The 27,921-nt window shown below is 36.4% G+C and overlaps 1 protein-coding gene across 2 annotated transcripts in view; it reads left to right on the top strand.

Annotated features, from left to right (window-relative positions):
- SUGCT (succinyl-CoA:glutarate-CoA transferase) overlaps positions 1–27,921 on the top strand; it is a 684,774-nt gene that overhangs the window by 57,847 nt on the left and 599,006 nt on the right. For both annotated transcript variants that reach the window (XM_060156214.1, XM_060156215.1), the window contains one exon: positions 9,892–9,983. In XM_060156214.1, coding sequence (XP_060012197.1) covers positions 9,892–9,983 — 92 coding nt within the window. The remainder of the gene's footprint in view (positions 1–9,891; positions 9,984–27,921) is intronic.

Raw genomic sequence — 27,921 nt, forward strand, 5'->3', positions numbered from 1 at the left:
TTCTGACTAGGAACATATACTTATTAGTATTTCAGATGTTTTAGGTGCTGTACGATTAATCAGCCAATTTTGCTGCCTCTCTGTGATAGAGATTGGGGGATCTAATTTCATAGGTTATTGAGGTAGCAAACCATATTAGTCACATTTTTGGTCTTTGAACAATGTATGAACTATTAATACTCAGGGAAATATTTTCCAGAAATGGTTACATTGTAATGAGTGTCAAAACGTCAATAATCAGTTACAGAATCACAGCAAGTAGCTTTGTGACCTTGGGTAAGGCACTTTAATCTCTCAGGACCTCATTTGTCTCAATAGTAATTCAAATAGGATAATAAAATTTACCTCATGTAATTCTTGTGAGACTTAAATCAGATAACACATACAAAGCACCAGCACAGTTCCTGGAACATAACAAGTGCTCTGTACATGTTAACTATTATCATTATTATTACCGCCATCACCCTAAATTACCACTCTTGCTTTATGGAGTCCTTGGTTAAGTGTTAGTTTTGATTGGTTAGCATGTTTGCAGCGAGGTCTCTTGCCCTATTGAGGTTTACAGGAATCTCAATGAATCCTGCTGAGGTTAGTTTTGTAATCTTGCATGTAGAAATGTACATATCTTACAGTTAAAAATGCTGTATCTGTGACCTGAGGGAAAAAGAAAAAATAATCCACCAAAACAGGGTGTGACTGTGAGAATCTAAATCATTATGCATGTGACAGAAGGACAAACCCTATTAAACGCAAGGTATGATTGTGGGAAATCTTTCAGATCAACAGGAAGGTTTTTCACAATGCCAATTGAAAAAGTTGAGTGAAAAGCCATAAGAATGTGAAACTTTGGCCCATTTACTAAATGTCTCATTTAATTGTCACAGTGGAGGAAAAAGGTATGATAAGGGAGATGTCTACAAAACAAAGCACGCAAATTAGAAAAACCAAAAACATTTATTGAGACTGGGTCTTGAATTTGTTTCTGAATTAATCCTATAAAGTATAAAGTAGAAAGTGGCTAAGAGTCTTCAGACATCCTGTTCAGATGAAGGAGAACCAGGTTGGGAAACTGAAAACTTCAGTGTTAGTTCTAGTTTTGCTATTGACTGGCTTTATGACTTTAGACAAGTCACTTAACCTCTGTGGGCCTCAGTTTTCTCATCTGTAAAGCAAGAATTTTTCCCCCGTCCGTTCAGCTCTAATATTCCTTGGGGTACTTTTAGACATACAAAATGAAATTTGCATGCCATTCTTAAATTTATTTATTTTTTGGCATTTTATGGTGGAAAATTTTAAGGTTACATAAAAGTAGAATGAATAGTATAATGGCTCTTGAGGTGCACATTATCCAGCTTAATAATTATCAACTCATGGCCAATCTTATTTTGCCTACAACCCCACCTATTCTCCCTCCCCTGATTACTTAAAAGCAAATCTCAGACTTAATATCATTTCATTTCTAAATATTTCAGAATATGTTTAAAAGAAAAGGACTCTTTTTAAAGCATAAACACCCAGTGTCATCACATGTAAATTAAAAAAACCCTGTAATTCCTTAATATCATCAGATATGCAGTTGATGTTCAGATTTTCCCAATTCTCTGTCTTTCGTTTTATAGTTTGTTAATTTGAATTGGGATCCAAATGAAGTCTAATTATTGCGGTTGATTGATATGTCTCTTAAATCTCCTTTAATTTATAGTTGCTTCTCAATCTCTTTTTTCTTAAAATTTATTTGTTTAAAAAAACCCACTTTGTCCTGTTGGGTAGGTTGAATTTTGCTGATTACATTCCCATGTTGTTTAATTTTTGTCATTGTTATTATTTACAAATTGACATATCTATAGGTTTGCTCAGATTTTGGTTTGAGGTTTTTTTTTTTTTTGGTCAAGAATATGTCATAGAAGGTGGTGTGTAGTTCCCCTGGAGCACATGGGCTGGCTATTGCTCTTGTTTGTGATGTTAGCAGCCATTGATGGTGATTGCCTAGATCTGTTAATCCATTAGGAGTTACAAAATGATGACACCCTGATTCTGCCGTTCCTTCTTCATATATTGATTGGAACACTTCCAGAAACATAATGTTCCCTTCATCAACTGTCTGATTACCCTGAGTATAGGTCATTAAGGAAAGGCAGGATAGATGCAAATTCTTTCTGTTTACCAATTGTCATAGTAATGAATTTATTCCCTAGTATCTTCCTAATGATTAAAAAAATATCATTAGGAACTCACAGAATTTAACATATTTGTTGTGTTTCAGTCCACTGCAGCTGTTATCCTTACTGATACTCAAAATGGTTCCATCTTTGGCCAGTGGAGGCCTTTTTAAGTTGGCTTCTGCATACTCTTGACATGACTAATAGTCTGATAGCTTCTTTGGTTTCTGGTATAACAATATATTCCAGGTGCATTTTGTACATTTCCTGCCCTATCCTGTAATCAACCATTTCCCCAAGGAATCTTAATTTCTTTTAGTGGAAAATGGCATTTAGAGACCACCGTCTGGATACTGGTGATGCTCATTGCTGCTGGGTTAGTCTTTGCTTCTAGGCCTTTTCAGTGGACAGATAAGAAAATAAATATTTTTTAAAAATAAAATGCATTGAGTTCATAATCTTTTAATTCAGAAACAATCTATACACTAGAAAATGATCAGGGAAAGAAGTCCAGATATTTGTATACATTTTGAAGGATTACATTATTTACTGTAAAATATTTTATTGCTTCTGTTCTCCTTTCAGATAAACAATCTATTTTTGGAGTTTCTATAGCTGCTGGAATGATACTAACTTTAAACATACTCCTGTTTTGGTTAAGGAGAAAAGGGAAACAAAAAGTTAGACATTATTAAGAAGAAAAATGAGTGAAACCAGGAGTGGGCAGGCCAGAGCATCTGGTATTCAGGGCAAATATTAAAAGACAAGAAATCTTTTCCATTTAGTTTCCCTTCCCTTGCATTTTTTACTTATGTCTGGAAGTTCAAGTTTTGCTTTATAGTCAGTGTTCGTAAGAGCCACAAGATGGCGAGATTGCTCCTTAAAATGAATGTGGGTGAGTAAGGGGGTGGGGTAGTGGAGAGAGATAGAGGAGAGAGGAGAGAGAGAGAAAGATGTTCCTCTCTGATTTTCCATAACCTCCTTGGTTTTCCTTACCTCCCTTACTTGAATATAAAATAGAACTAACATGCTTAAATTCTTCCTCTGTAATTTGGATTTTGATCATGGTCTTTTTTGGAATTGTAAAACTAAAAATAAAATTAAAAAGAACTATCTGGATCCTGTACTTACCATTTTTTCAGCTCTTTGTTAAATTATTAATAAATGATTCAGTCTTCACATTGCCACCAGGGTAATCTTTGCAGAATACCATTTTGGTAATGTCAGTTTCCTGTTTTAAATTTTTAAATTTATTGTTATAAATATTTGTTGATTATGGTATTGGTTGTCAGTATTTAAGTAGTTAAGTCAAGTGTAAGGTGAAAGGTGGAATAATTTTTGACTCATATTACCAAAAATATGTTATTATTGTCAAGTTTCTTTTCTAAAATGAACATGTGCTAGTTTCCAAGTACAAAAACTTTCAATTTTAATGGGTTGTTAAACAACATAAATGCAATGCTTAGAATATTTATTCTCCTTATCATTTAAACATACTTCAAGGCAATTTTTGTTATTCTCAATATTTTGTGGAAAGGGCAAGCTACTATGTTATTAGTATATTAATCAGTGCATATTTATTAACTAAGTATATTTAGCTCTCAATGTAATGTACTTTGCTTATGCTGTGTTATCAAATTGAATCCTCATAATATATCTATGAGATAAATGTGAATACTCTGCACATTGAGGCTCAGGGAGATTAAATGAATTGTTGAAGATTTAGTAGTTAGCAGAGCTATAATTTCAATTCAGATTTTTTTCAATCCTAAAACTCATCCTCTTATTCATTATGCCATACTGCCTCCGTGAGGGTAACTATTTATATTTCTCTTTAATAGAAATACTTGGAAGCTGTAATTTAAAGTAATTAGGATATTTGTGCCTCCCCCTTGTTGTAAGCTGAACAGGAGAATTTGTATTACAAGGCAAGTATTATGGTGCCTTTTTATTTAGCAAACTGTTTGTTTTTTTGAGCATGTTTTCCTGAAGGCCTTTGTTTAGAAGACTTCATTTAGAGTTGTGCTGATGGGTGAGGGGCCTCTCTTTGTCTCATTTGAGGCATTTGGGCTCCTGGCCAGAAGCCTGAGCTCCAGATATTCTCTACCTAGAGTGGACTGAAGCTAATTCATTCTCTTGACTTCCTGTTGAGATAGCAGGTGGTTCACTAGCACTTAGTGTTCCTGCCTTACAGCGGAGCTTCTCTCTGCTCCTGGAGGCCTGTTTTATGCTGGGGATACTGGTGGTTTAAAAGCCATTGTGTTCAAGACTGGAAGTGTGGTCTAGGATGCCCTTTACAGCTATAAACTAGCTGCTCTGGAATAGAAATTCTTTAAATATTTCGTAGAATTCACTAGTGAAGCCTCTGGTCTTAGACATTTGTTTGTTTGGTGGTTTTGGATTACTGACTTAATCTCCTTACCAGTAATTGGTCTGTTCAGATTTTCTGTTTCTTCATGATTCAGTCTTGGAGTTTCTAGAAATCTATCCATTTCTCCTAGGTTGTCCAATTTGTTGGTGTATAATTGTTCATAGTAGTCTGTTTTGATTCTTTGTATTTCTATGGTGTCAGTTGTAACATCTCTTTCATTTCTGATTTTATTTACTTGAGTTCTTGCTCTCATTTTTTGGTGAGTCTAACTAAAGGTTTGCCAATTTTGTTTACCTTTTCAAAGAACTAGCTCTTAGTTTCATTGATCTTTTCTATTGTATTTTTAGTCTCTTTTATTTATTTCTTTTCTGTTTTTTGATATTCTCTTCCTTCTACTAACTTTGGGCTTCATTTGTTCTTGTTTTTCTGGTTACTTTAGGTACAAAGTTAGGTTGTTTATTGGAGATCTTACTTGTTTCTTGATGTAGGAGTTCATCATATGAACTTTGCCCTTAGAACTGCTTTTGCTGCATCCCATAATTTAGGTACGTTGTATTTCCATTTTCATTTGACTGAAAGAATTTTTTGATTTATGTTTTGATTCCTTCTTTGACACATTGGTTGTTCAGTAACATGTTGTTTAATCTCTATATATTTGTGAATTTTCTACTTTTCTTCTTGTAATTGATTTCTAGTTGCATACCATTGTGGTCAGAAAATATGCTTGACATGACTTTGGTGTTATTAAGTTTATTAAGACTTGTTTTGTGGCACATGATTTATGCTGAGGAAGTTCCATGTGTGCTTGAGAAGAAATGTGTATTTTGCTGCTGATGGATGAATGTTCTGTAAATGTTTGTTAAATCCATCTGGTTTAACATGTAGTTTAAGTCCAATATTTCCTTATTATTTTCTGTTTAGATGATCTAGCCATTGTTGAAAGTGGGTTATTGAAGTACCCTACTATTATTGTATTGCTGTCTGTTTCTCCCTTCAGGCCTGTTAATATTTGCTTTATATATCTAGGTGCTTGTCTGTTGGGTGCATAAATATTTACAAATATTATATCCTCTTGTTAGACTGACCCTTTTATCATTATATCAATATAAAGACCTTTGTCTCTTATTTTAGTCTCTGTCCTAAAGTCTACCTTATCTGATATAAGTATAGATACCTCTGCTTTCTTTTGGTTTCCATTTGCATGGAGTATCTTTTTCCATGCCTTCACTTTCAGTCTGTGTCCTTAAAGCTGAAGTGAATCTCTTGTAGGCAGCATATAATTGGGTCTTGTTCATTTTCTCCATTTAGCCACTTTGTGTCTTTTGATTGGAAAATTTAGTCCATGTACATTTAAAGTAGTTATTGATAGCTATGGATTTACTATTGCCGTTTTGTTAATTGTTTTCTGGTCGTTTTGTCATTTCTTTGTTCCTTTCTTTCCCTGTTGTTCTTCTTCCTTTGTGATTTGATGATTTTCTGTAGTGGTATGCTGAGATTTCTTTCTCTTTCTCTTTTGTGTATCTACTATAGGTTTTGCACTGTGTTACCATGAGGCTTACATAAAATATCTTATAGCTAAAATAGTCTGTTTTAAGCTGACCTAACAACCTAACTTCAAATGTATAAGAAGATTCTACATTTTTACACTGTTCTCCAACATTTGATGTTTTTGATGTCACAATTTAAATCTTTTTAATATTGTGTATTCATTAACAAATTATTGTAGTTATAGGTGGTTAATATTTTTAATTTTAATCTTTATACCAGAGTTATAAGCGATTTACCCACCACCATTACAATATTCGAGTATTCTGAATTTAACCATATATTTATCTGTACCAGTGAGTTTTATACTTTCATATGTTTTAATGTTACTAATTAGCATCCTTTTGTTTCAGCTTGAAGAAATCCCTTTAACATGTCTTGTAAGACTAGTGGTGATAAATTCCTTCAGCTTTTGTTTGTCTGGAAACTCTTTATTTCTCTTTCAATTCTGAAGGACTGTTTTGTTGGGTAGAGTATTCTTGTTTGGCAGTCTTTTTTATTTCCTTTCAGCACTTTGAATGTCTCATCCCACTGCCTTCTGACCTGCAAGGTTATTGTAGAATCCACTGATAGTCTTATGAGGGTTCCCTTGTATGTAACAAGTTGCTTTTCTGTTGCTGCTTTTAAGGTTTTTGTCTTTGACAATTTAATTATAATGTCTGGGTGTGAATTTCTTTAGATTCATCATATTTGGTACTTCTTGGGCTGCCTAGATTTGGATGTCTGTTTTTTTCCCCCAGGTTAGGGAAGTTTTCAGCCATTATTTCTTTGAATAAGGTCCCCCCTGTCTTCTAGGATCCTTATAATGTGTATATTGGCCCATTTTTTAGTGCGCTATAAGTCTCTTAAGCTATCTTCACTCCTTTTTTAGTCTTTTTTCTTTTTTCTTCACTGAGTGGATGTATTCCACTGCTCTGTCTTCTAATTCACTGACGCTTTCTTCCACTTGATGTAGTCTGCTGTTGAACCTTTCTATTGAATTTTTCAGTTCAGTTATTTTATTCTTTATCTCTGTACTTTCTGTTTGGTACTTTGTAATACCGTCAGTCGCTGTTGAAATTCTCACTTTGTTCATGCATTGCTTTCCCGACCTCTGTGAGCATCTTTCTGAGCATTATTTTGAACTCTGTCAGGTAAATCACTTTTCTCTGTTTCATTAAGGTTGGTTTCTGGAGATTTATATTGTTCTCTTGTTTGGAACATATTCCCTTGTTTCTTCATTTTCCTTGAATGCTTGTGTCGGTTTTTGTGCATTAGCTAAACAGCACCTCTTTCAGTCTTGAGAGAATGTTCTTGTGTAGGAGATGAATCCTGTTAATCAGCACAGCCTGAACTCCTGGATGCCTCTCAAACCTTTGTGACTGTCCAAGCCACTGTCCTTCTTCATGCCTTTTAGTAGTTGAGGGTATGAGAAGACCCATCTAAGTTCCAAAGGGGATGATTGTAGTCAGCCCTTAGATACAGGCTGATTAGAAGCCAGACCCTCAGGCAACAGCTGGGAAAGTATGCCATCAGGCACTTTCTGGGGAGAAACTGGAAGGTAGGCTTTTTGTATTCTCCCTTGCACTGAGCCCTGAGCCCATTACAAACTGCTTATTTGTTTGCTATAGTCCAGTGGGACTTGTTAACTGCAAGCACTGTTGACAGTCAGAGCCGGGTGATCTGGGGGCCCATCTCCCAGGCAGTAGCTGCAAAAGGTGGGGCACAAGACATGTGTAGAAGGTCCTTCTGGAGAGATGATGGTGACCTGGTTTTATTGTTGGAGTGAGCTGGATGGAGAAGGTGGGGTAAGCACCCACTGATTCTTTCAGGTTCCAGGTAGGATCAGTTAGATGTTGTCAATTAGTGTCTAGACCCTTAGGCAACAGCTTGTAAAGTATGAAGTCAAGCCCTTGCCAGGGAAAGACTGGGAGATGGATGTTTTCGCTGCTCCTTCAGTCCTGAGACTGGGGGGATAGTTGTGTTCAGTGCTTATGATGCTATCAGTAACTTCTTTGTTTGCTGTAGTCCTGTAGGACTCATGAATGCTGGCTATCAGAGATAGGAGTTTTAGGGGACTGTTTCTCAGGTGGGAGACTTAAAGGTTGGGACACTAGATGTCCGTACTGCCTGTTGCTCAGGGAGAAGCTGGGAGTTTGGGTTTTCCTCCTAATTGTATGGTTTTGTGCCTGGAGTGAGGTTTATGATGAGAGTGTCTCAGCCTTTCCTACCAGTTTCGATATGGGTATTGTCTCTGTTGCCCAATGTATAGGAGTCATTCATCTGGATTTCTCTAGTTTCTCAGTTTCCAGATTTCTCTCAGAGAGAAGTGCTTTGTGTGTAGCTGTGCAAGCACTGTGTCCATGGGAGGAGGAAATTGGCCTCCTATATCATCATTTTGCTCAAAAAGAAAACAAAACAGAGTAAAAGCCTCTTTAGATTCTTTATTAATTAATTTGTTTTTTAAAGGTAATTGTTTTTATGTAACCAGTATTCATTCATTTATTCATTTGGTAACCGTTACTGAATTCTATTCTGGATGCTGGCAATACAGCAGTAAATTCAATAGAAAAAACTCTCTAGAGCATACCTTTGAGTAGGGAGGATACAGAAAGTAAATAAACTATATTATATATCTTCTGGTGATAAGAGGTGTGAAGTCAAATATAATGAGGTAAGGGGGCTTAAGAGTGAAAAGTGAGAGTGACCTTTCATAAAAGTTCTTCAGGGAAGACCTCTCTAATAAGGAGACATTTCAGTGCAGAGTTGGAGGATGTGAGGGAGTGAGGTATATACATATATGGAGTGAAATAGAGTGTTCCAGGTTGCTGGAGAAGCAAGCAAAATATATGGGATTTGGAGACAGAGTTATGTAGCTCCTCATATAACCTTTAATATCCAACAGTAAGCACCAGGACTGAGGAGAGCAGGATAAAATATTTTTATGTTCTTTTCTTTTCTTTTCTTTTAAAAATATTTATTTATTTGGCTGTGCTGGGTCTTTGTTGCGGCATGCGGGATCTAGTTCCCTGACCAGGGATTGAACCTGGGCCCCCTACATTGGGAATATGGAGTCTTAACCACTGGACCACCAGGGAAGTCCCTTTATGTTCTTTTAATTTTTGCTGATGGCAACAAAAAGTGACACCTTCACCTTCTCTTTGTAATCCTAAAAAGCACTGGCAGGAGATGTATTAATTCTATTTATGTTCAAATTTTAAATTATCATTTATATTTTCTTTGCATACTTGAAAAAATATGTAAATAGAACCTAGGGAGACATTGTTTTGTTTTACTTTGTATATTGTTTTGTATACAGCAGGAGTAGCAAGTACCTATTGGAGTCTGGAAGGTCAGTTAATGATTGAATCAGACTGAAGCATAAAGGATTAAGGAGGGGTGTAGAGTGCGGCAAATTGGAGAATTTATGCCCTGTGTAAAGGGAAGAACTATTACTCAACTCTAATTGATTATTGCCATGTGAGGATGTGAGACGAGTTTTGAATGTATTTTCTGGTTTTTCAAGAAAAGCCAGAAATTTGTATATTATGTGCTATCTCCTGATCTTTAAATGTTGGAAACTAAGTAAACACATTTCAAAACACTCTTCAGCCCAGACAAAACATTTGTACAATGGGGATCTGGCCCACGAGTCACCAGTTTGCAACCTTGTGGGGTATGACACCATAATTAAATTTTACAGCCTCCTTCAAGGGATAGTGTAGACCTAATAGTAACAAAATGCTGTAGGATTTCTGGATACAGATGGTTTTAACACACTATTGTACTGTTGCTCTCCCTGGGTGGTGCTGAATATGTCTATTCTTGTTGTCTTAGGGTATGGTCAGACAGGTCCACTGTCTCAGCGAGCTGGGTACGATGCTGTTGCCTCTGCTATTTCTGGTCTGATGCACATCACAGGGCCTGAGGTAGGTATCCTTCTTTAGAATATTCATATTTTTCCCCCTATTTATTCCAAAGAGATTTTCATCTTTACTAACCCCATAGGCTTAAACATGAGTTAATTTTAGGAAAAAACCACGGAAAGTGAATGATGTTAAAAATGGAAATGTTTATTATGAATGTACTTGAGGCTTAATGTCATTATGGCCCCATGGAAAAGAACAACCTTTTTAGCAAGAAGCAATAGATCAAGTGGAGAACACATTTTCCATATGTATGATATCATTCAAGCTTAGTAAAGGCACCTTTGTGTGACTTAGGAATATTCCTCGTGTGAAGTAGAATGGCTGACTAGACTAGTCCGCGGATGTCCATTTCTACTAGAGTACTTTCATTTGATGTAAATACATAGTGGAGGGTTTCTTTTTCCCTCTGGAGTATTATAAGTGGTTGTTTATTTTAAAATTTGTTACTTAATGCTCGGACATAGTTGTATCTGATTGTTAATGCATTAGATTCTGACAGTGAAAGAATTATTTGATTTTATAACCACATTCCTTCTCCATTGGTGATAGGAAGTTCCCAAAAAGTATATAGACTACCAAAATGTGGATGGTTAGATCAAAGACTCTTAGAAAATGGACTCTTGGGGAAAACTAAACATGCCGTTAAATAAAGTAAAAAAAAAGTGTGAAAGCTTAGTAAATAAAAATACTAAAAAAATCCACTTCCAAAACAAATTAGATTGATAGCCTTAAAAAACTTTTTCCAGTAGGTATTCCTTCCCTGAACCACTTTCTTCAGTTAATTCTTCAGGAAATATTGCTGCAGTGTTGGGATAAAATGAGGCAGAATGACCTCAAGTCTTTTTTTTTTTTTTTTTTTTTTACAGGTTTTACTTCTTTTTATTATTTTAGAGTAGGTGTTGGGATTTCAGTGACTTAAAATATATGGTCTTTTGTACTTTCTTTGTTTCATTTTCACAAGTCTTAGAAAGAATGTGTGTGGCTTTTCCTTACGATATTCAAGGGCACCAATTTTCTTTCTATCCATTGAGAGAATGAAGCATGGATATATCTCTTTGCTCTTTCCCATAGAGATACTTACATGGTCAAGACGTTATTTTTGTGAGTGGGTGGTTTTATTTAATAGCATTGTACTCAATTGTGAGTATGTGAAAAGATATGAGATATCTTTCTCATAAGATAAGGTATATAAATTTGTATATTCAAATATTAAAATGAATTAACTCAAAAACACCTGAGGTAGATGAGGTGAAAGCTTACTCCTTTAGTACACTGCGCTATATTCTGACAGGGATAACCACACAGCGTGTGCTCAACCATATTATTTATCAGTCAGTAACTCACCTCTTGTATTATCCTCAGGAGATTTTTGTTCTGGTTAACAAATAACAACAACACTAATTGCATGCTTACTGTGTGCCAAGCATTATTTTAGGTACTTCACGTGTATTACATTAAATAAACTCGGCTTCTTTCACACGGACACATCTCTCACTTCTCAATTCATCCACCCAGTGAATGGTTATTGTACATATACAGAGGGAATCCTCTGTATGCTGGCTACTATGGCAGTTACTGGGAATTAAACAGGCAACAGGTAGGCACGGTCCTTAAATGGAGAAGACAAACATTAACAGAAAAGAAATATTAAACAAGTAAAAAGAGCTCTAAAGAAGAGTACTAGGATGCTAGTACTGATGCTACTGATGTATGTAACAGTGTGCCTCAGGCCATTTTAATACTTCCAGAGATTCTGCAAAATGTGGTTTGACAGCAAAGGATAAAAGCAGCCTGAAGAGAATCAGCCCATGCTGGGAATCCCCCTTTAAGGAGTTGTTTCCCCCTGATACCAGCAGTATATGACAGTTCACCAAGCCTCTCAGCAGAAGTTCCACAGGAGGGATCACTTCTGAGAGCCCTGGCTGATATTTTTAACCAGCTAATGCAAATGCACTGTTGCCAGTTATATCATGTTGCGTATGATGTTTTATCTACCTGCCCAGCTGTGTATTTGTGCTGTAGCATAACTCCATGTTGTCAGATGACTGATTGGAACCCAGGCTTCCTCACCCTATTCAGTGCAGCCTAATGTTGTCAGGATGGTTGGTCAGGAAAGGCTTCTCTGAGGGCCAGATATTTAAGGTGGGATGCAGTTAAGCACTAACCTGGTGACTCTAGGGCAACACCATGCATGACATCTAAATGCTGGGGAGTCTGGTGGGTTTGAGGAGCTAGTCTCATTGGATTATTGTGAGCTAGCAAAGAAGGGGAAGAGTGAGGTTGGAGATGCAGGGAACTTATTGTTTATGGACCTACTATATTAGTTAAGAGTTTGAAGAGACGGAAAGATACATTATCATATATACATATTTTTAGTGATGATCTAATATACTTCTGCCTGGAAAATGAGTGATGTTCCCAAAGTATAGACTATTATTATGATGAGAAAACTCAAAATGCATGGTTTTTCTATAGTGGACTCATAATATTATTTTTATCCCAAAGGGGCATCAGCTAAATGTGTAATATAGGATAAAATCTATGAAAGTAGTCTTTATGATGAGATTTAAGCAAACTAGTTACAGTTACCTCCAACTAAATCTAAAATCTAGCCTTTTAGGTAATGCTGTGGTATTGTTGGATAAAATTCAGATTTGATAACGGAGAAAAGAGAACTGACGTTGAGTAGCTACACTGTGCTATACCCATGCTTGATGTTTTCAGTATGCTTTTATGTTTTCATTCTTACATTGACCCTTCCAGGTGTAGGTATTGATAAATTCTATAACTGAAGCTTAAGGGCTTAGGTAACTTGTACAGGGTGCCCAGGTATGTAAAATGCTAAAGCCATACTTTGAACCCAGTCTGCTTTACATCTTCTAGCTATATATAGTACCTTCTGTACTATAGCCACTCTCCATGCTGCCTGAAGAATGAAGCCTGATTTTTATTGTATTTGCATCTTGCTTATGCTTGCTATTGATATGATATGTTGCACTGTAGTGAATAGACCATTTGGTGGAGTGAGAAAGCAGTCAACTAAGAGTCTGGAGTCTGGAGGCCTGGCTGTATCTCATTCATTTCTGTGTAATGTTTACCTGGCTGCCTAAAAGGGGCACCAGGAGGGCATAAGCCTCATAAGACCATGGTCTTTGCTTGCTCACTGCGGTATCTCATTGCCTAGAACAGAGCCTGGCACTTTCTAAGCACTCAATAAATAAATGCTGAATGAATGAATAAATGAATACTTGGCACTGTGCTATGTGATCTGGAACATATCGTATAGCTTCTCTCTTTCGATGAAGTGCATCTGGAAGTGATGTTCACACACTCCTCTTCCAGATATTGTAAAGAGAAAATAAATGTCTTTTATAGAATGTAAAAATATAAACATGTATAATGTAATGTAGTACCCATAAGAGTCAGCAATTGCTTGGTATATCTGTAGATTCCTCAGCTCCACTCTCAGAGATACTGATTTGTGGGTAGAGCCCACAAATACGCATATTTAATGATGGCCCCAAGCACTTCTGATGGAGATGGTTGCGGATCGCACTTGGAAACATTCTGAGAGGTGTTATTATTAAAAATCCCTTTACATAGACTCTGACAGAAGTTAATGACTTGTTAAGGTCTATATATTATGTTTAAATTAGAATCTTGTGCTCCAAATAAAATTATGTTCCATTATTTTTTATGTTCATGGCTCTATGCTAACCAGTTATTACTCAAAAGGGATATCATCTATCTATCTATCTATCTATCTATCATCTATCTAATTTTTTTAATGCATAGGGAATATGGAGAGGGTATTGAGAATGAAACCAATGAGTATGAGAGATTCTGGAAAGTAAATGACTCAGACATATGTAATACATGTTCTAAGTAATAATTCACCTTACATTTAAACATCAAGAATTATATCAATCAATGAAAAAGATGTATTGACCATATGTGAATAGTATTGTTTTACATACCATAAAGAATTTAATAAGTTACTCTATAAGTAATAATTTGATTGACTAGATTAAATACATACTCATGGAAAGTTAGAAAATGATAGAAAACTGCATAAAATTAAGTGGAACATTATGTAGCAGGCAATATAGAGAACTGAAAGAGAGTTTCTAATCCTTTCTTGGGAATAAACAGCCTTTGAAAGCCCTTGAGTTTCATGATCCTAGAGGCCTGGGGCTGGGGAATGTGTGTGTATGTGTGTGGGTGAGTGAGTGGGTGTGTGTGTGTCTGCATATGTGATGCTGACAATGAGGTAAGTTTTTTGCAAGCAGCCAAGAGGGGTAGATGTGTGAGGGCAAGGGGGTATGGTGCCAGTTGTCAGCTATTTCTGTGAGAACTTCCAGGGTAGGGAAAGCCTCTTATTCAACTTTATGTCCTTGTGCCCCGTATAACAGATGCTCTTCAAAATTTTTTTAAATTTAATTAATAAAATCTTCAAAATCTAATTTATGGCCTACATGGAATCTGTTGGAGAGAAATTACTATAACTTACTACAAGTAAAATATAAATGTGACTCAGAGTGGAATTTCAGAAAAGTGGTAGGATTTGAGTTGAATGGTACCTGGAAAGGTGAATAGGATTCAGATGGATTGAGGCATTCCTAGTAGAGATCTCAGAGTGAACACAGATAGGGAAGTAGAAAGGAATCAGGCATACCTAGAGAAGAGCAATAGGCCAGCCATGGAAGAGCTGAGAGTTAAAGTTTCAGAGTAGTGGGGGAAACTTGATTAAGGCCATGCTTTGGAAAGTCTTCAAGGTCAAGCAAAGAAATTGAAATGTTATTTGCTCACAGTGAAGTTAGGGAGGTTTTTCAGAAGGGGAGTGACATGATGAAAGCTCTGCTTCCTAAAATTAGTTTGGTCCATATGTGCAGGATGGATTACATCAAGTTTACAAGCGATGCTTCTTAGATATTTATCTCCCCCTTTAAAAACTAAGGACACACAAACAATTACACAAAAGGAAAATAGTCTTACATTGCTATCCAAAGGCACTGTATTGTATTTAGTTTGTATTTTTGAAGAGGTAATACATTCACATAATGCTAAATCTACAAGAAACAAGTATGTTGACTATATAATTTATCATACAAATCAGGACTCTTTTAAGAGTGAAAGAGAGCTCTCTATATAATAACCAGGTTTGTCTTTGTCACTCTGTATCTGAGTTTACAATGTAAATCTCCTTCCCTCTGTCCTCAATTCACCCGCTTCTCAGAGACAGTCAATGGTATCACTTTTCTTTTGCATCATTTCAGAGATGTTCTACTGAAAAACAAGCACAATAGTCTTCCCCCATCTTTTTTTTTTAAATAAGTGGTTCTTTTTAAAAAAATATTTATTTATTTTATTTTTGGCTGCATGGGGTCTCAGTTGCAGGATATGGGATCTTTGTTGAGGCATGTGGGATCTTTCGTTGTGCTGCGTGGGCTCCTCTCTAGTTGTGGCGTGCGGGCTGTCTAGTTGTGGCGTGCGGGATCCAGAGCACATGGGCTCTGTAGCTGTGGCACGTAGGCTCTCTAGTTGTGGCTCACATGCTCAGTAGTTGAGGCGCACAGGCTTAGTTGCTCTGCGGCATGTGAGATCTTAGTTCCCCGACCAGGGATCGAACCTGCGTCCCCTGCATTGGAAGGCGGGTTCTCAACCACTGGACCACCAGGGAAGTCTCTAACCTACTTATTTCTTATGTCATTTCTGAGCTTGAGGTATCCTGTGCTCTAGCAATGGTTTTCATCTGTGGATAGTAATCTTCACTCCACTCCAGGGGAGTTTTAAAATGATGTGTGGGATGGTTGGGTTGTACTGGTATTTAGTGCTTGGGGTAGGGATGAGTAAACATCCTTAAGGTATGGGACAGGCTCATGAATCTAGAATGTCACCTCCAAAATGCCAGTAGTGCCCCTATTGAAAGCCTTAACTAGATACACAGGACTTTTGGTCATCTTTTATGACTTGGTTTTTTTCTTAGCTTCCTTAGGGAAAATTTGCCACTTCTTTCTCTATGCTCCAATGTAATTTTCATTATGTTGCTTATTGTATGTTGATCTGTCTCTGACTTTGGAATGTAAGTGCCTGAATTCAGGGAGTGTCTTTGGGATATTTTTGTATATCCCTAGAGTATAACACAGATCCACTACAGAGTTGGTGCTCATTGATTATTTGTTATATATGAATTTGGAATCTTTAAGGATTCAACTTCAGTTTGATAATAACAGGTTGATACATGTAACAATAGCTATAGCATTTGAGATTCCTTTTGGAGTTCTTTAACAGACATACTTAAAAATAAAAGGAGAGTCTTCTATTGGGTGGAACATTTCATATAAGCCTCATACTCAGAAAATGTGAATAGGGAATTTTTGGGTTGTGACTGGAAAAATATGGTAACAAATATTTGGAGAAAACATTCAGCTTGAGGTAACGATTAAAAGTCATTTAAACAAGTTTTTTCCTAATGTTTTTGCTTTCTGAATCTTATGAAAGAAAAAACCTCCCCCTCTTTTTTTTTTTCTATCTCAGTAAGTGGTTACTTTTGAGAGCATTGTGTTTGTTTTGAGTCATCATGCTTTGAAAAAGTGTTATAATCAGAGAAAATCCTAAAAAGAATGGCCAAAATTATCCCAGGGATATAAAATAGTTTCTTCAATGAGAAAGTCTATAGGGACTGGATTTGTTTGCCATAGATAAGGCAAAGAAATGATTTGAGTGCCGTTTTCATCTCTTTTGGGGAGGATGTGGAATAGTTGTTTTTATTGTTCATAGAACAATGAATAAGAGAAAATGAGCCCATATCAGAGAAGATATTTTAGTTAGCTAAATGAAGAGCTTTTTGACCATCAGGATATTGAACCTTGCCGTGCATGAAGAAACAGGTCATGCGGTTTCTGTTAGCATGGCGGAGAGAAAGATCCTGTCCTGGCTTGAAATCCCAGTCCCACATGACATCTCTGAACCTTGTTTTTCTCATTTGTAAAAATGAGAGTACTAACACACATCTTGGAAAATGTACTCAGATTAAATGAGATAATGTGTAGGCAAACACCTGGGAAATAGTGCTAGTTCCTTTTCCCTTTCTGGTGCATGCCTGGCATGTATTAGATACTCAATAACTGCTCTGTTTCCTCTGGAGATCTTTAAGGAGAGAGGGATAAGCATCTTCCTGGATGATTTAGAAATTTACCTGCCTAAAGGCAGGAAGTTGGACCAAATGATCCTTAGAGAGTTTTTCAGCTTTAGGAGTCTTTATGTACTGTTTTATTTTGGAAACTAACACAATAGAATTTCTTTCTCTTTTTTAAAAGCTCTTTTGTAGGAAAGATTGGCTAGTCAAGGATGTAGTGTTTAATTCATACTGTCATTTTACACAGTAAAAAGGAAAATGCAGAGTGTCTTGAGTGGCTGTTTGAACCTCAGAGACTTTTGATGGAAAGTTAATGAGAGCTTAAATTCTGAGTTAGTAACTTCTCTAGGAGATTGGACTGCGTGACAAATCACAATGTGTATTCTGCACTCAAGCATTTTTATCTAAGTAAAATCAGGGTAAAGGGACTGTAAAGGAGGAGCTTAAAGAGGTCCCTGAAAGGGCAATGTGCAGCTTTGAAGAAATAAAGGGAAATAAGGTTTAGCTCAGTTAGTCTTGGTTCTGAACCATGTTCTTCTCACCCTTGTTGCCCCCTGGACTGGCTGTCGAGAACCATAACCCTGTTTAGTTGTAACTGAGGAATAGTTTCCACGTTAACTTTTGAGAAAATAGTTTAATTTCTGTCTTTCATTGCATGTTCAAGGAGGAGGAGACTTCTGCACTTTTGGCCGGAAAAGTTCTAAAATATTAGGAGGATTAATACTTAAATCTGTGTAAAAACGATGCCTTTAAGTAGAGTCAGACGTACTAGTCATCTCTAAGTCATTCTTTTTATAGATTGAGGATAAGCAAGTGCAGAAATAATAAATACTTGGCCTGAAGTCATAGTCACTGGAAAAGAACTTTGAACTTTTAATAAAGCTTACATTTGTGCTAGTAAATCATAATCCCTGTCCTGAGGGATAAGAAATGTTGAGAAACTTTTCACTACAGAACTATGGGATGTACTCCTACAAAACTTTCAGAGCCTGATTGAATTAAGGATTTTCAGGTTTAGGCACACTGATTCCGATTTTACTATATACCAGAAGTCCTTAGAATTGCTTAGACAACTCTAAATGATACATAAATTCCCATGTCTTAGACCTAATGAAACAAACCTGGGTTGGTGTTACTTGTATATCTGTATTCTTGAAAAGCTTTCTGAGAGATTCTGATAATCCACCTGGTTTTGGAATCACTGGTTTAAGTAATAAGAGGTACTGTTAATACTTTGTGAAAAAAGGGCATGTGGTTTCTGTTTCTGTCCTCCATCCATTGCATTCTGGCTTCCATAGCCCCCTCACCAATGAAATTGCTCTTGGGAGGGTTACCAGTGACCTCTTAATTGGAAACTACAGCGGATACTTTTCCTTTCTGTTTGTTTGTTTATTTATTTATTTTTTACAGTAGGTCCTTATTGGTTATCTATTTTAAATATAGCAGTGTGTACATGTCAATCTCAAACTCCCAATCTATTCCTCCCACCACGTCTCCCCCCCCAGTAACCATTCTCGAAGTCTGTGAGTCTGTTTTGTAAATAAGGTCATTTGTATCATTTTTCTTTTAGATTACACATATAAGCGATATCATGTATTTGTCTTCCTCTGTCTGACTTACTTCACTTTTCCTTTCTTATCTCACTTTGTGACAGTAGACAGTGTTGGCCACCTACCCCTCCTCGATGCTCTTTTCCTCCTTGTCTCCCGTAATATGTCTTTCCTGGTTTTCCTCCCACATAGCTGTTCTCTCCTTCTCAGTCTTCTTCATGGCCTCCTTTTCCTCAGCCTGCTTTTAAAGTAATGATTGTGCCCAGAATTCTGTGCTTTGACCTCATCTATTGTTTTTACTCTTTTATACTCTCTAATAAGGCAGCCATTAGCCACATGGGACTGTTAAGCATTTGAAATGCGTCAAGTTTGAATTGAGATGTGCTGTAAGTGTAAAAAGTACAATGGATTTCAAAGACATATGAAAAAACATGTAAAATTTCTCAATAATTTAAAAAATTGATTACATTTTGGAATGATAATATTTTAGATACATTGTATTAAATGAAATATATTACTAAAATTACACTGGTTTCCTTTTACTTTTTTTTAGCATGGCTAGTAAAATTTTAAAAATTACATATGTAGTTTTTATTTTGCTCACCTTATATTTCTGTTGGGTAGCACTGTTCAATATGTTCTTCTTAGATAATATCTCAAACCTAGCGTGGTTCTAACTACCATACATAATGTTTTGGCTCTCAAATTTATATCTTTCACCCAGTTCTTTTTCCCTTGGGTTTTAGGTTGGCATATTCAGCTCTTGATTGGATATACTCCTTAAACTGAACAAACAAAAAACCAGTTCAGCAGACTTATTTTTCTTTTCCTTTGTCCTATCTCAATTGAACTATTAACCCAAACCCAGAAACTTAAACTTCTGTCCAAACATTCACTAAGTCTGGGTTCTGTGTTCTAACTCTTGTGACCATTTGTTCCGTCTTCTCATTCCTACTGCTGTTGACTTAGTTTGGCCTCTGATCTTTTTCATGAATAATTGCAGTAATTTTCTACTTGGTTCCCTGCCTCAACTCTCAAACCTTATGATTCTTATGACTCCTCTCTAATCTGCAAAGTGATGCCAGTGATATTTAATTTATATTCAGTAAAACTGACCTTGGAACTTTATTTTTCTGGAAACCTTTCAGTTATCTCCTATCATAGTTAGAGAAGCAAATAAACAAATAAACCTAACCTCATTAGATATATAATATCAGGCCTTCATGATTTGTCTTTGGTTTCTATCCAGCCTCATTTCTTTCTTTTTTTTTTAATTTTTAAATTTTATTTTATTTATTTTTTTATACATGAGGTTCTTATTAGTTATCCATTTTCTACATATTAGTGTATACATGTCAATCCCAATCTCCCAATTCATCACACCACCACCATCCCTGCCTGCTACTTTCCCCCCTTAATGTCCATACATTTGTTCTCTACATCTGTGTCTCTATTTCTGCCCTGCAAACCAGTTCATCTGTACCATTTTTCTAGGTTCCACATATATGCGTTAATATATGATATTTGTTTTTCTGCTTCTGACTTTACTTCACTCTGTATTACAGTTTCTAGATCCATCCATGTCTCTACAAATGACCCCATTTCATTCCTTTTTATGGCTGAGTAATATTCCATTGTATATATGTACCACATCTTCTTTATCCATTTGTCTGTTGATGGGCATTTAGGTTGCCTCCATGACCTGGCTATTGTAAATAGTGCTGCAATGAACATTGGGGTACATGTGTCTTTTTTTTTTTTTTTTCCTGGTACGCGGGCCTCTCGCTGTTGTGGCCTCTCCCGTTGCGGAGCACAGGCTCCAGGCACGCAGGCTCAGCGGCCATGGCTCACGGGCCCAGCCGCTCCGCGGCATGTGGGATCTTCCCAGACCGGGGCACGAACCCGCGTCCCCTGCATCGGCAGGTGGACTCTCAACCACTGCGCCACCAGGGAAGCCCTACATGTGTCTTTTTGAGTTATGGTTTACTCAGGGTATATGCCCAGTAGTGGGATTGCTGGGTTGTATGGTAATTCTATTTTTAGTTTTTTAAGGAACCTCCATACTGTTCTCCATAGTGGCTGTATCAATTTACATTCCCACCAACAGTGCAAGAGGGTTCCCTTTTCTCCACACCCTCTCCAGTATTTGTTGTTTGTAGATTTTCTGATGATGCCCATTCTAACTGGTGTGAGGTGATATACCTCATTGTAGTTTTGATTTGCATTTCTCTAATAATTAGTGATGTTGAGCAGCTTTTCATGTGCTTCTTGGCTATCTGTATGTCTTCTTTGGAGAAATGTCTATTTAGGTCTTCTGCCCATTTTTGGATTGGGTTGTTTGTTTTTTTAATATTGCGCTGTATGAGCTGTTTATATATCTTGGAGATTAATCCTTTGTCCGTTGATTTGTTTGCAAATATTTTCTCCCATTCTGAGGGTTGTCTTTTCGTCTTGTTTGTAGTTTCCTTTGCTTTGCAAAAGCTTTTAAGTTTCATTAGGTCCCATTTGTTTATTTTTGTTTTTATTTCCGTTACTCTAGGAGGTGGATCAAAAAAGATCTTGCTGTGATTTATGTCAAAGAGTGTTCTTCCTGTGTTTTCCTCTAAGAGTTTTATAGTGTCCAGCCTTACATTTAGGTCTCTAATCCATTTTCAGTTTATTTTTGTGTATGGTGTTAGGGAGTGTTCTAATTTCATTCTTTTACATGTAGCTGTTCAGTTTTCCCAGCACCACTTATTGACGAGACTGTCTTTTCAGCCTCATTTCTTATCATACCTTCACATTCATTGTTTGCTTCAGTCATCCAAACTAGTGGCAAAGTCTTCTCCAAAATTATGAATCAATTTTTAATATATCTTAAAAGAGTCATAGACTTCTTTGAGAATTTGATGAAAGCTATCAAACGTCTTCTAGGAAATTAACATACAGAATTTTTGCATGTAGTTTCAGAGGGATCTTGGAACACCTAAAACTGGGACAAGAGCTGTAGTTTATATTCTTTTGTTTCCCAGGTATTCCTTCTGCATTGTAGGCTAGTTTTCTTCTTGGTCATTTGTAAGCTTGGTCTCTTCTGCTAATAATTATTGTGTAAAAAATCACCTTGAAACTTAGTGACTTAAAACAAGAGCAATCATTTTATGAACTCTCATAGTTTCCATGGGTCAGGAATTTGGGAAGGGCTCAGTTGGGTGGTTCTGGCTTGGGGTTTCTCAAGCAATTGCAGTCAAAGCAGGAACAGTGGGGGCTGGAGCAGCTTGGGGCTGCCAGGCATCTCCCATCTAATCTCAAGACTTTTTCACGTCATCTCTCTGCATGGGCTAGTTTGAGCTTCCTTACAGTATGTGGCCTTAGAGCAGTCAGACTGTCTGTAGGGGGGCTCTGGGCTCCACTAACACAAGTGTTCCAGTAAACAAGGCAAAGTCACCAATACATATGTTCTAGGACATAGTTGTGGAGGTCATGCTGTAATCCTTCTGCAAAATTTTATTGGTCACAAGCATGTCACAAACCCACCCAGAATGAAGGAGAAAGGAATTAGACTCCACCTGTTGATGGGGGCAGGGAATGTTAAGGTACTAAAAGGGCATGCGGAAGGGGATATTGCAACCATCTTTGGAAAATACAATCTGTCACAGTCTCTCAACATGCTGCAATGCTACGTAAAGAGCAGGTGGGATTTAGGCACAGTCTTTCCACTTGGAGAAATCTGCTAGTAACAATAGACTTTTTGTAGCTTTAAATGATCTTTTCTTGGCTTTGCCTGTGGCAAAAATTGGTTATGGACTAAGCCTTATGATCTCAATATAAACATTTTCTACTCTTAGTGCCTGAACCTAATTATCAAAGAGACAACCAGAATGAAAGGAACAGAGAAGCTATCTCTTGATACATTAGATAGCAATTTTGAGCGAGTAAAAAGGATGTTTTTCACCTTTTAAAACTTGTATCTTAATGACTTGATAATCCATTTGGATGAAACAAATGTACTGCCATAGACAGCAGAAAGTTAAATGTTCTCCTATGTGCTGATGGTTTATTATTGTGTTCCAAGACTGGCCTTAATAGGTCACTGGTTCCATCTAATTTTTGTCATAACTAAATAAGACTGAAATAATTTTTTAAACCAGATCGTCTGCTGCATTTATGTGGCTTATTCTGGCAACTCCATGCATGTGGCCACCACAACTACACAGAGTGATTCTATCCAGTTTATCTTGGAGGGTTCAGGAAGCACTGTATTGGATAACTTAACACTGGTGTAGAAAGATTTTTCATTCAAAAGTAATTGCATTCAAAATCCATAGTGTAGTTCTTTGAGACATCATTTATTGGTGAGAAATGAAAATTAAATGAAATAGGTAAAATTATAGGACAGGAGACATCCTCAAGAGTTCATCTGTTTTGTTGCTTCTAGGTATGGCTTACCTAAATCATACCAGAAATAGACAACTCTTATAAAGGTCTGGAGCTACTTCTGGAATATGTAAGACTGAGTTCAGAGGAGGCCTGTTAAATATAGGATTGACTATATGCCGATCTTAGTGGGTGTGAAAGTTGTTTTGTCTCAGAAATTAGAGACATTGATGTTTAGATTTGTTTTTGCTTTTCTCTGATCCATTAGCACTGAAAGCTGTAGCACAGAAAGTATAACTAGGAAACTTTTTCTTGAAGAACAACATGGAAAGAAGCAAAATAACTTTTCAAATAGCTTCTTAGGCTATCCCTTAAAATATCACAATTCCCCAACCATCCATTCCATTTTCTCTCAGTCTAACCCTATTTAAACTCAAGAGGACAGCCAGGCTAGATGATATTTTGGGCATCTCACTGTGGGAGCTAACTCAGAATAATTTAGATGGTATTTAATCTCTGGACAAGAAAATAGTATGTTTGGCGTGTTAAAGGATCTTTGAAAATTTGTAGTTTTGTCTACTTTAAAAATTTTTAAATAAAGTTTTTTATTTATTTATGATGTTGCTGTTGCTGTTGTTGTTTTTGGCCGTGCTGCGCAGTATGAACGATCTTATTTCCCTGATCAGGGATCGAACCTGTGTTCCATGAATTGGAAGTCTTAACCACTGGACCGCCAGGGAATTCCCAGTTTTGTCTATCTTTTTAATTTAGCAGGCTCCCAGTGAATGGATTCTTCCAGTTATTTTCTGAAAAAGGTTTTGGTTTACATTTTTCAGAGTGGTAAAAGCATGTTTTTCTGTAGATGCATTCAATTGCTTGCCATTCACTTAAATTTTGTAGAACAAACCAGCCCACATCAGAACTGATTATTTCTTAATTGTAGTTGTAGAAATGACAAATCAACTCATTCATTTAAAATTTTTGCTTTCTAGTGATGGTCTATGAAGGAGAGATGATGAATGTTGAAATTAGAATAATACACGGAGGCAAGGTGGTAGTGAAAAGATCAGAAGCTTTGGGGTCAGAATTTCTGAGTTCCAGTTCTAGTTGTACCATTTGCTCTCTGTGACTTTGACAAGTTAATTTATCATCTAAATGTTTCTTTCATAATCTGTAAGATGGAGATACTATTGGTACTTACAGAATTCTTATTGAGAGTTAAATGTAACAGCATATGTTAAAGCACTTTGAAGAGCATGAAGTTGTACATGACGTTATGAACATGCAGGAGACCCGAAGCTAGCTTCTTACTGGTTTACTAAATACAAAATAGTTAAGTATCCAGACCTGGTCATGAAACCTTAAGGAAGGTAATTGAATCCAGTAATGTGGTAGAGGCAGTGGACTCAGGTTCACTTGGGGTCTCCTTCCGACTTAGCTGCTAAATGCTTGTAACATCTTACGATATTTAGGTAACCTTGCTGTTCCTCATCTATAACAAGGATTGCTTTGCTCCTAAGGGTTGTGCAAAAAGTTAGGTACTGATTTTAAAGTGCAGTATAGAATTTTGCCTTCTATAAGTCCGATTCCTCTAAGTTGTACCTTTAATGTTTGGAAGGGTAGAAAGTTTTAACTTATTATTAGAAAGAAATTCTTAGTATTAGGTCAGCAAGCATCCATGTGGGATCCAGAGAATGGCACAAGTCAGTTTGTTACGTTTTCTCTTGAGTCGCCTATCTGGTGTGGCAGGTGCATCAGGAGGATGGACTCTTCTCTCCCTCATCTTCTTAAATCTTTCTTTACTTCCGTCCTTCTGGCATCCCAATTTCTTGTGTTTGTGGCTTCTGACTTGTGCTCTGTCGAGGCTGAGAAGGAGGTGTGTGGGTGGGAGATGGGGTGGAACTTTGAGCCTTTCAGGATGTGATTAAGAAAAATGATCTTCCTCTTCCAGGCTCTAGGTGAACATTCTAAAGACTTTCTCTTGTTGGTATTGCGCCACACTGTTAGCCTAAATGAAGTGCATTACAATGCTCTCTTTTCTCTGTCTTACCAGGGATCTGTTTGCCGGTAAGCAGCAGAGACTGATCTCTTAACAACTGTATACTTTCCTGCTTCTCTGCCTCCATTGATACGGGGACTTAACTATAGGATCCTTTCAAGTTCTAAAAATATGTGATTTAGGTTGGAGGACTCCATAGTGTCACTGAGGCACATAGGTGATAGATTTTGTTATGCCTATTTATAGGTGAAAAAGTGAAGGCACCTAGGTGATAGATTTTGTTATGCCTATTTATAGGTGAAAAAGTGAAGGCACCTAGTAGTAGAATTTACAGCTTTGAGTTCCGTGTTTCAGCCATTCAACAGAACTTCCTTCATGTAGGGGAAATGTTACTCTGTGAAAATTTGTATGTGACTGTGCTAAGAGCATATTCTTTAGCATCAGTGAACGGCTCGAGTAAATTTTGTGCTTGGAACAGAAGGTTCAGATACTGTGTAGTTCCAGAGTCTGTGCTCATAAAGTGTGAAGGCAGTGACTGTGGTGACTGTGTTCTTCCTAGTCGCTAAAACCCTCGTTTGATCTGAACATACCACTTTTTGTTCTCTGTGCTGCTCTTTCTATTTCTACTAAAGATACTTTTCCTAACTAAGGCTGCAAGTCATACTTATGGTGGCTTTCATAATCAAAATATTACCATCATATTAAGAAGCTTAATTTCCTATTGATTTTCCCCATAATTCATTTAATTTAACCCCTCCCTCACCCAATCAATAATCCAAGTCTATGAATTCAAATTTCTAAGTATCTCATGAATACATCTGTTCCCTCTTTCCTCTGTCCTTGATTGAGGTTCCCATCTTGGCCTTTTCCCCTGAGCCCCTGTCAAATCTTTCTGATGGGTCTTCTAGAGCACTACACCAAGTATCTTAAAAAAGTCACATTTGTGCAGCCTTTTACATTCATAAAAAGTTTTTTCATACACCTTTTCTTATCTAATCTTCATACCAACTGATGAGGCAGATTTTGTTATTAGCAAGATTTTACAATTGACCAAAAAACTAACAAAGGCTGAGAACTTGCCACAGGTTATGCAGTTAGTAAATAGTAGAAGAATTCATATTTCGGAAAATAGATCATTATAAAATTCATGTGCCCTAGAGTAAAAACAAAATTTTCTGTAGATTACATTTATATAATGAATGCCTCATTTTGAAATAAAAATATGACATAGAGACATGGACATATTTAACAATAACTTCTTATTTTGAAAATGAAGCCAACTACTTTAAAAAAGTTTTAACATTTTTTATTGTTTTATGAAGTAATTAGGTTGAGTAATATGACTAAGGAGAAAAATTCTTGGTGGAAGAATTCATGCCTCTTTATTGAACGTGTGCCAGAGCTGATTTAAAGTTTCTTATGTACTTTTTTTTTTTTTTTTTACATCTTTATTGGGGTATAATTGCTTTACAATGGTGTGTTAGTTTCTGCTTTATAACAAAGTGAATCAGTCATACATAAACATATGTTCCCATATGTCTTCCCTGTTGCGTCTCCCTCCCTCCCACCCTCCCCTCTTATGTACTTTTTAACCAGACAAGGTTTTAATGAATAACTTAGAAAAACACATCATTTTTCTTTTTCATTTGGCAAACTCTGAAAGTAGTGAGAATAGATATGGAGAAATGAATGAAATGTTAAAACAGTCTTAAATTGTGTTTGGGAAATAATCTTTTTAAATTTTTAATTTTATAATTTAGGAGATTGTGATGTAAAGGAAACAAATGAACACCTTTATAGGTGGTTGCCTATTTTTTTCCACTTCTTCTCTAGATTGCGTACTTTTCTAAAAATAAAAACCACTTTGAAATTGTCAAACTTTATTTTTTAAAGAACTAATTCAGGTTCTACTTATCAACTTTAAAATTTTAAAACAATTTTGTGCTTACAGAAAAGTTGTAGACATAGTACAGAAAGTTCCTATACCCTTCATCCTAATGTTAACACTTTACAAAATCATAGTACAATGGTCAAAACTAAGAAATTAACACGGGTATGATACTATTAACTAAACTCCACATTTTTTTCAGACTTCCCTAGTTTTTCCACTAATGTTCAGGTTTTACCTGTAATGAGTTTTTGAATACATGAATGAATGGGGGATGAGAAAATATATGAAAATAACATTGAAACAGTGAGAATGGAGAGATACACAAATGAATATGTAAAGTGAATGATCGGGAAGACTCTTAATATTTTTATATTATAGTTTGTCCTCTAACTATAACTCTGTGTCTTAACTCTTAAGTAGAATCTTCTTTTTCTTGTAGTTTTGTTGATGAGAGGCACACTCATTTTAGTTTTATAGGAAAATCATCATAAATTGCTCTTACAAAAAGGTTACATTAACTTATCAAAAGAACCGAATACACTTAAAGCAGTTTCTAAGTGACCATGAAAAAAAAATTCTACTATTGATTTCTAGAATTAAAATTTAATAAAATAAAAATTTTACTTCCTTTCCAAAAGTCTACTTATAAGTTTAAATCCAAATTATGATGAGATTCTAGGGCATATTGCTTAACAAGGTCAGTTAGTTACCCATTTTTCCTGAAATATATTTTTACTAAAGATTGTGAGTGATGAATTCCTATACCCATTGACATAAAAAGTACCACCCCATTTATCCCAGATTTGAGGAGAAGAGGCACATTGGTTAGTACTGTCACGGCATTAGGGCTCCTATGGAGCTCCAGATGTGGAAGGGGAGTTTGATTCCATGAGGACACACAGCCCCTTCTCTGATTCTGCCTGATTGCACCTGGGAATACCTAGTCACTTCACAGCCACAATGTGGTTCTCTGTGGGATTTTCTGCTTACTAAATGGTAATTTATTT

This window comes from Lagenorhynchus albirostris, chromosome 8 (assembly GCF_949774975.1).
Source record: "Lagenorhynchus albirostris chromosome 8, mLagAlb1.1, whole genome shotgun sequence".
Taxonomy (NCBI): Eukaryota; Metazoa; Chordata; class Mammalia; order Artiodactyla; family Delphinidae; genus Lagenorhynchus; species Lagenorhynchus albirostris.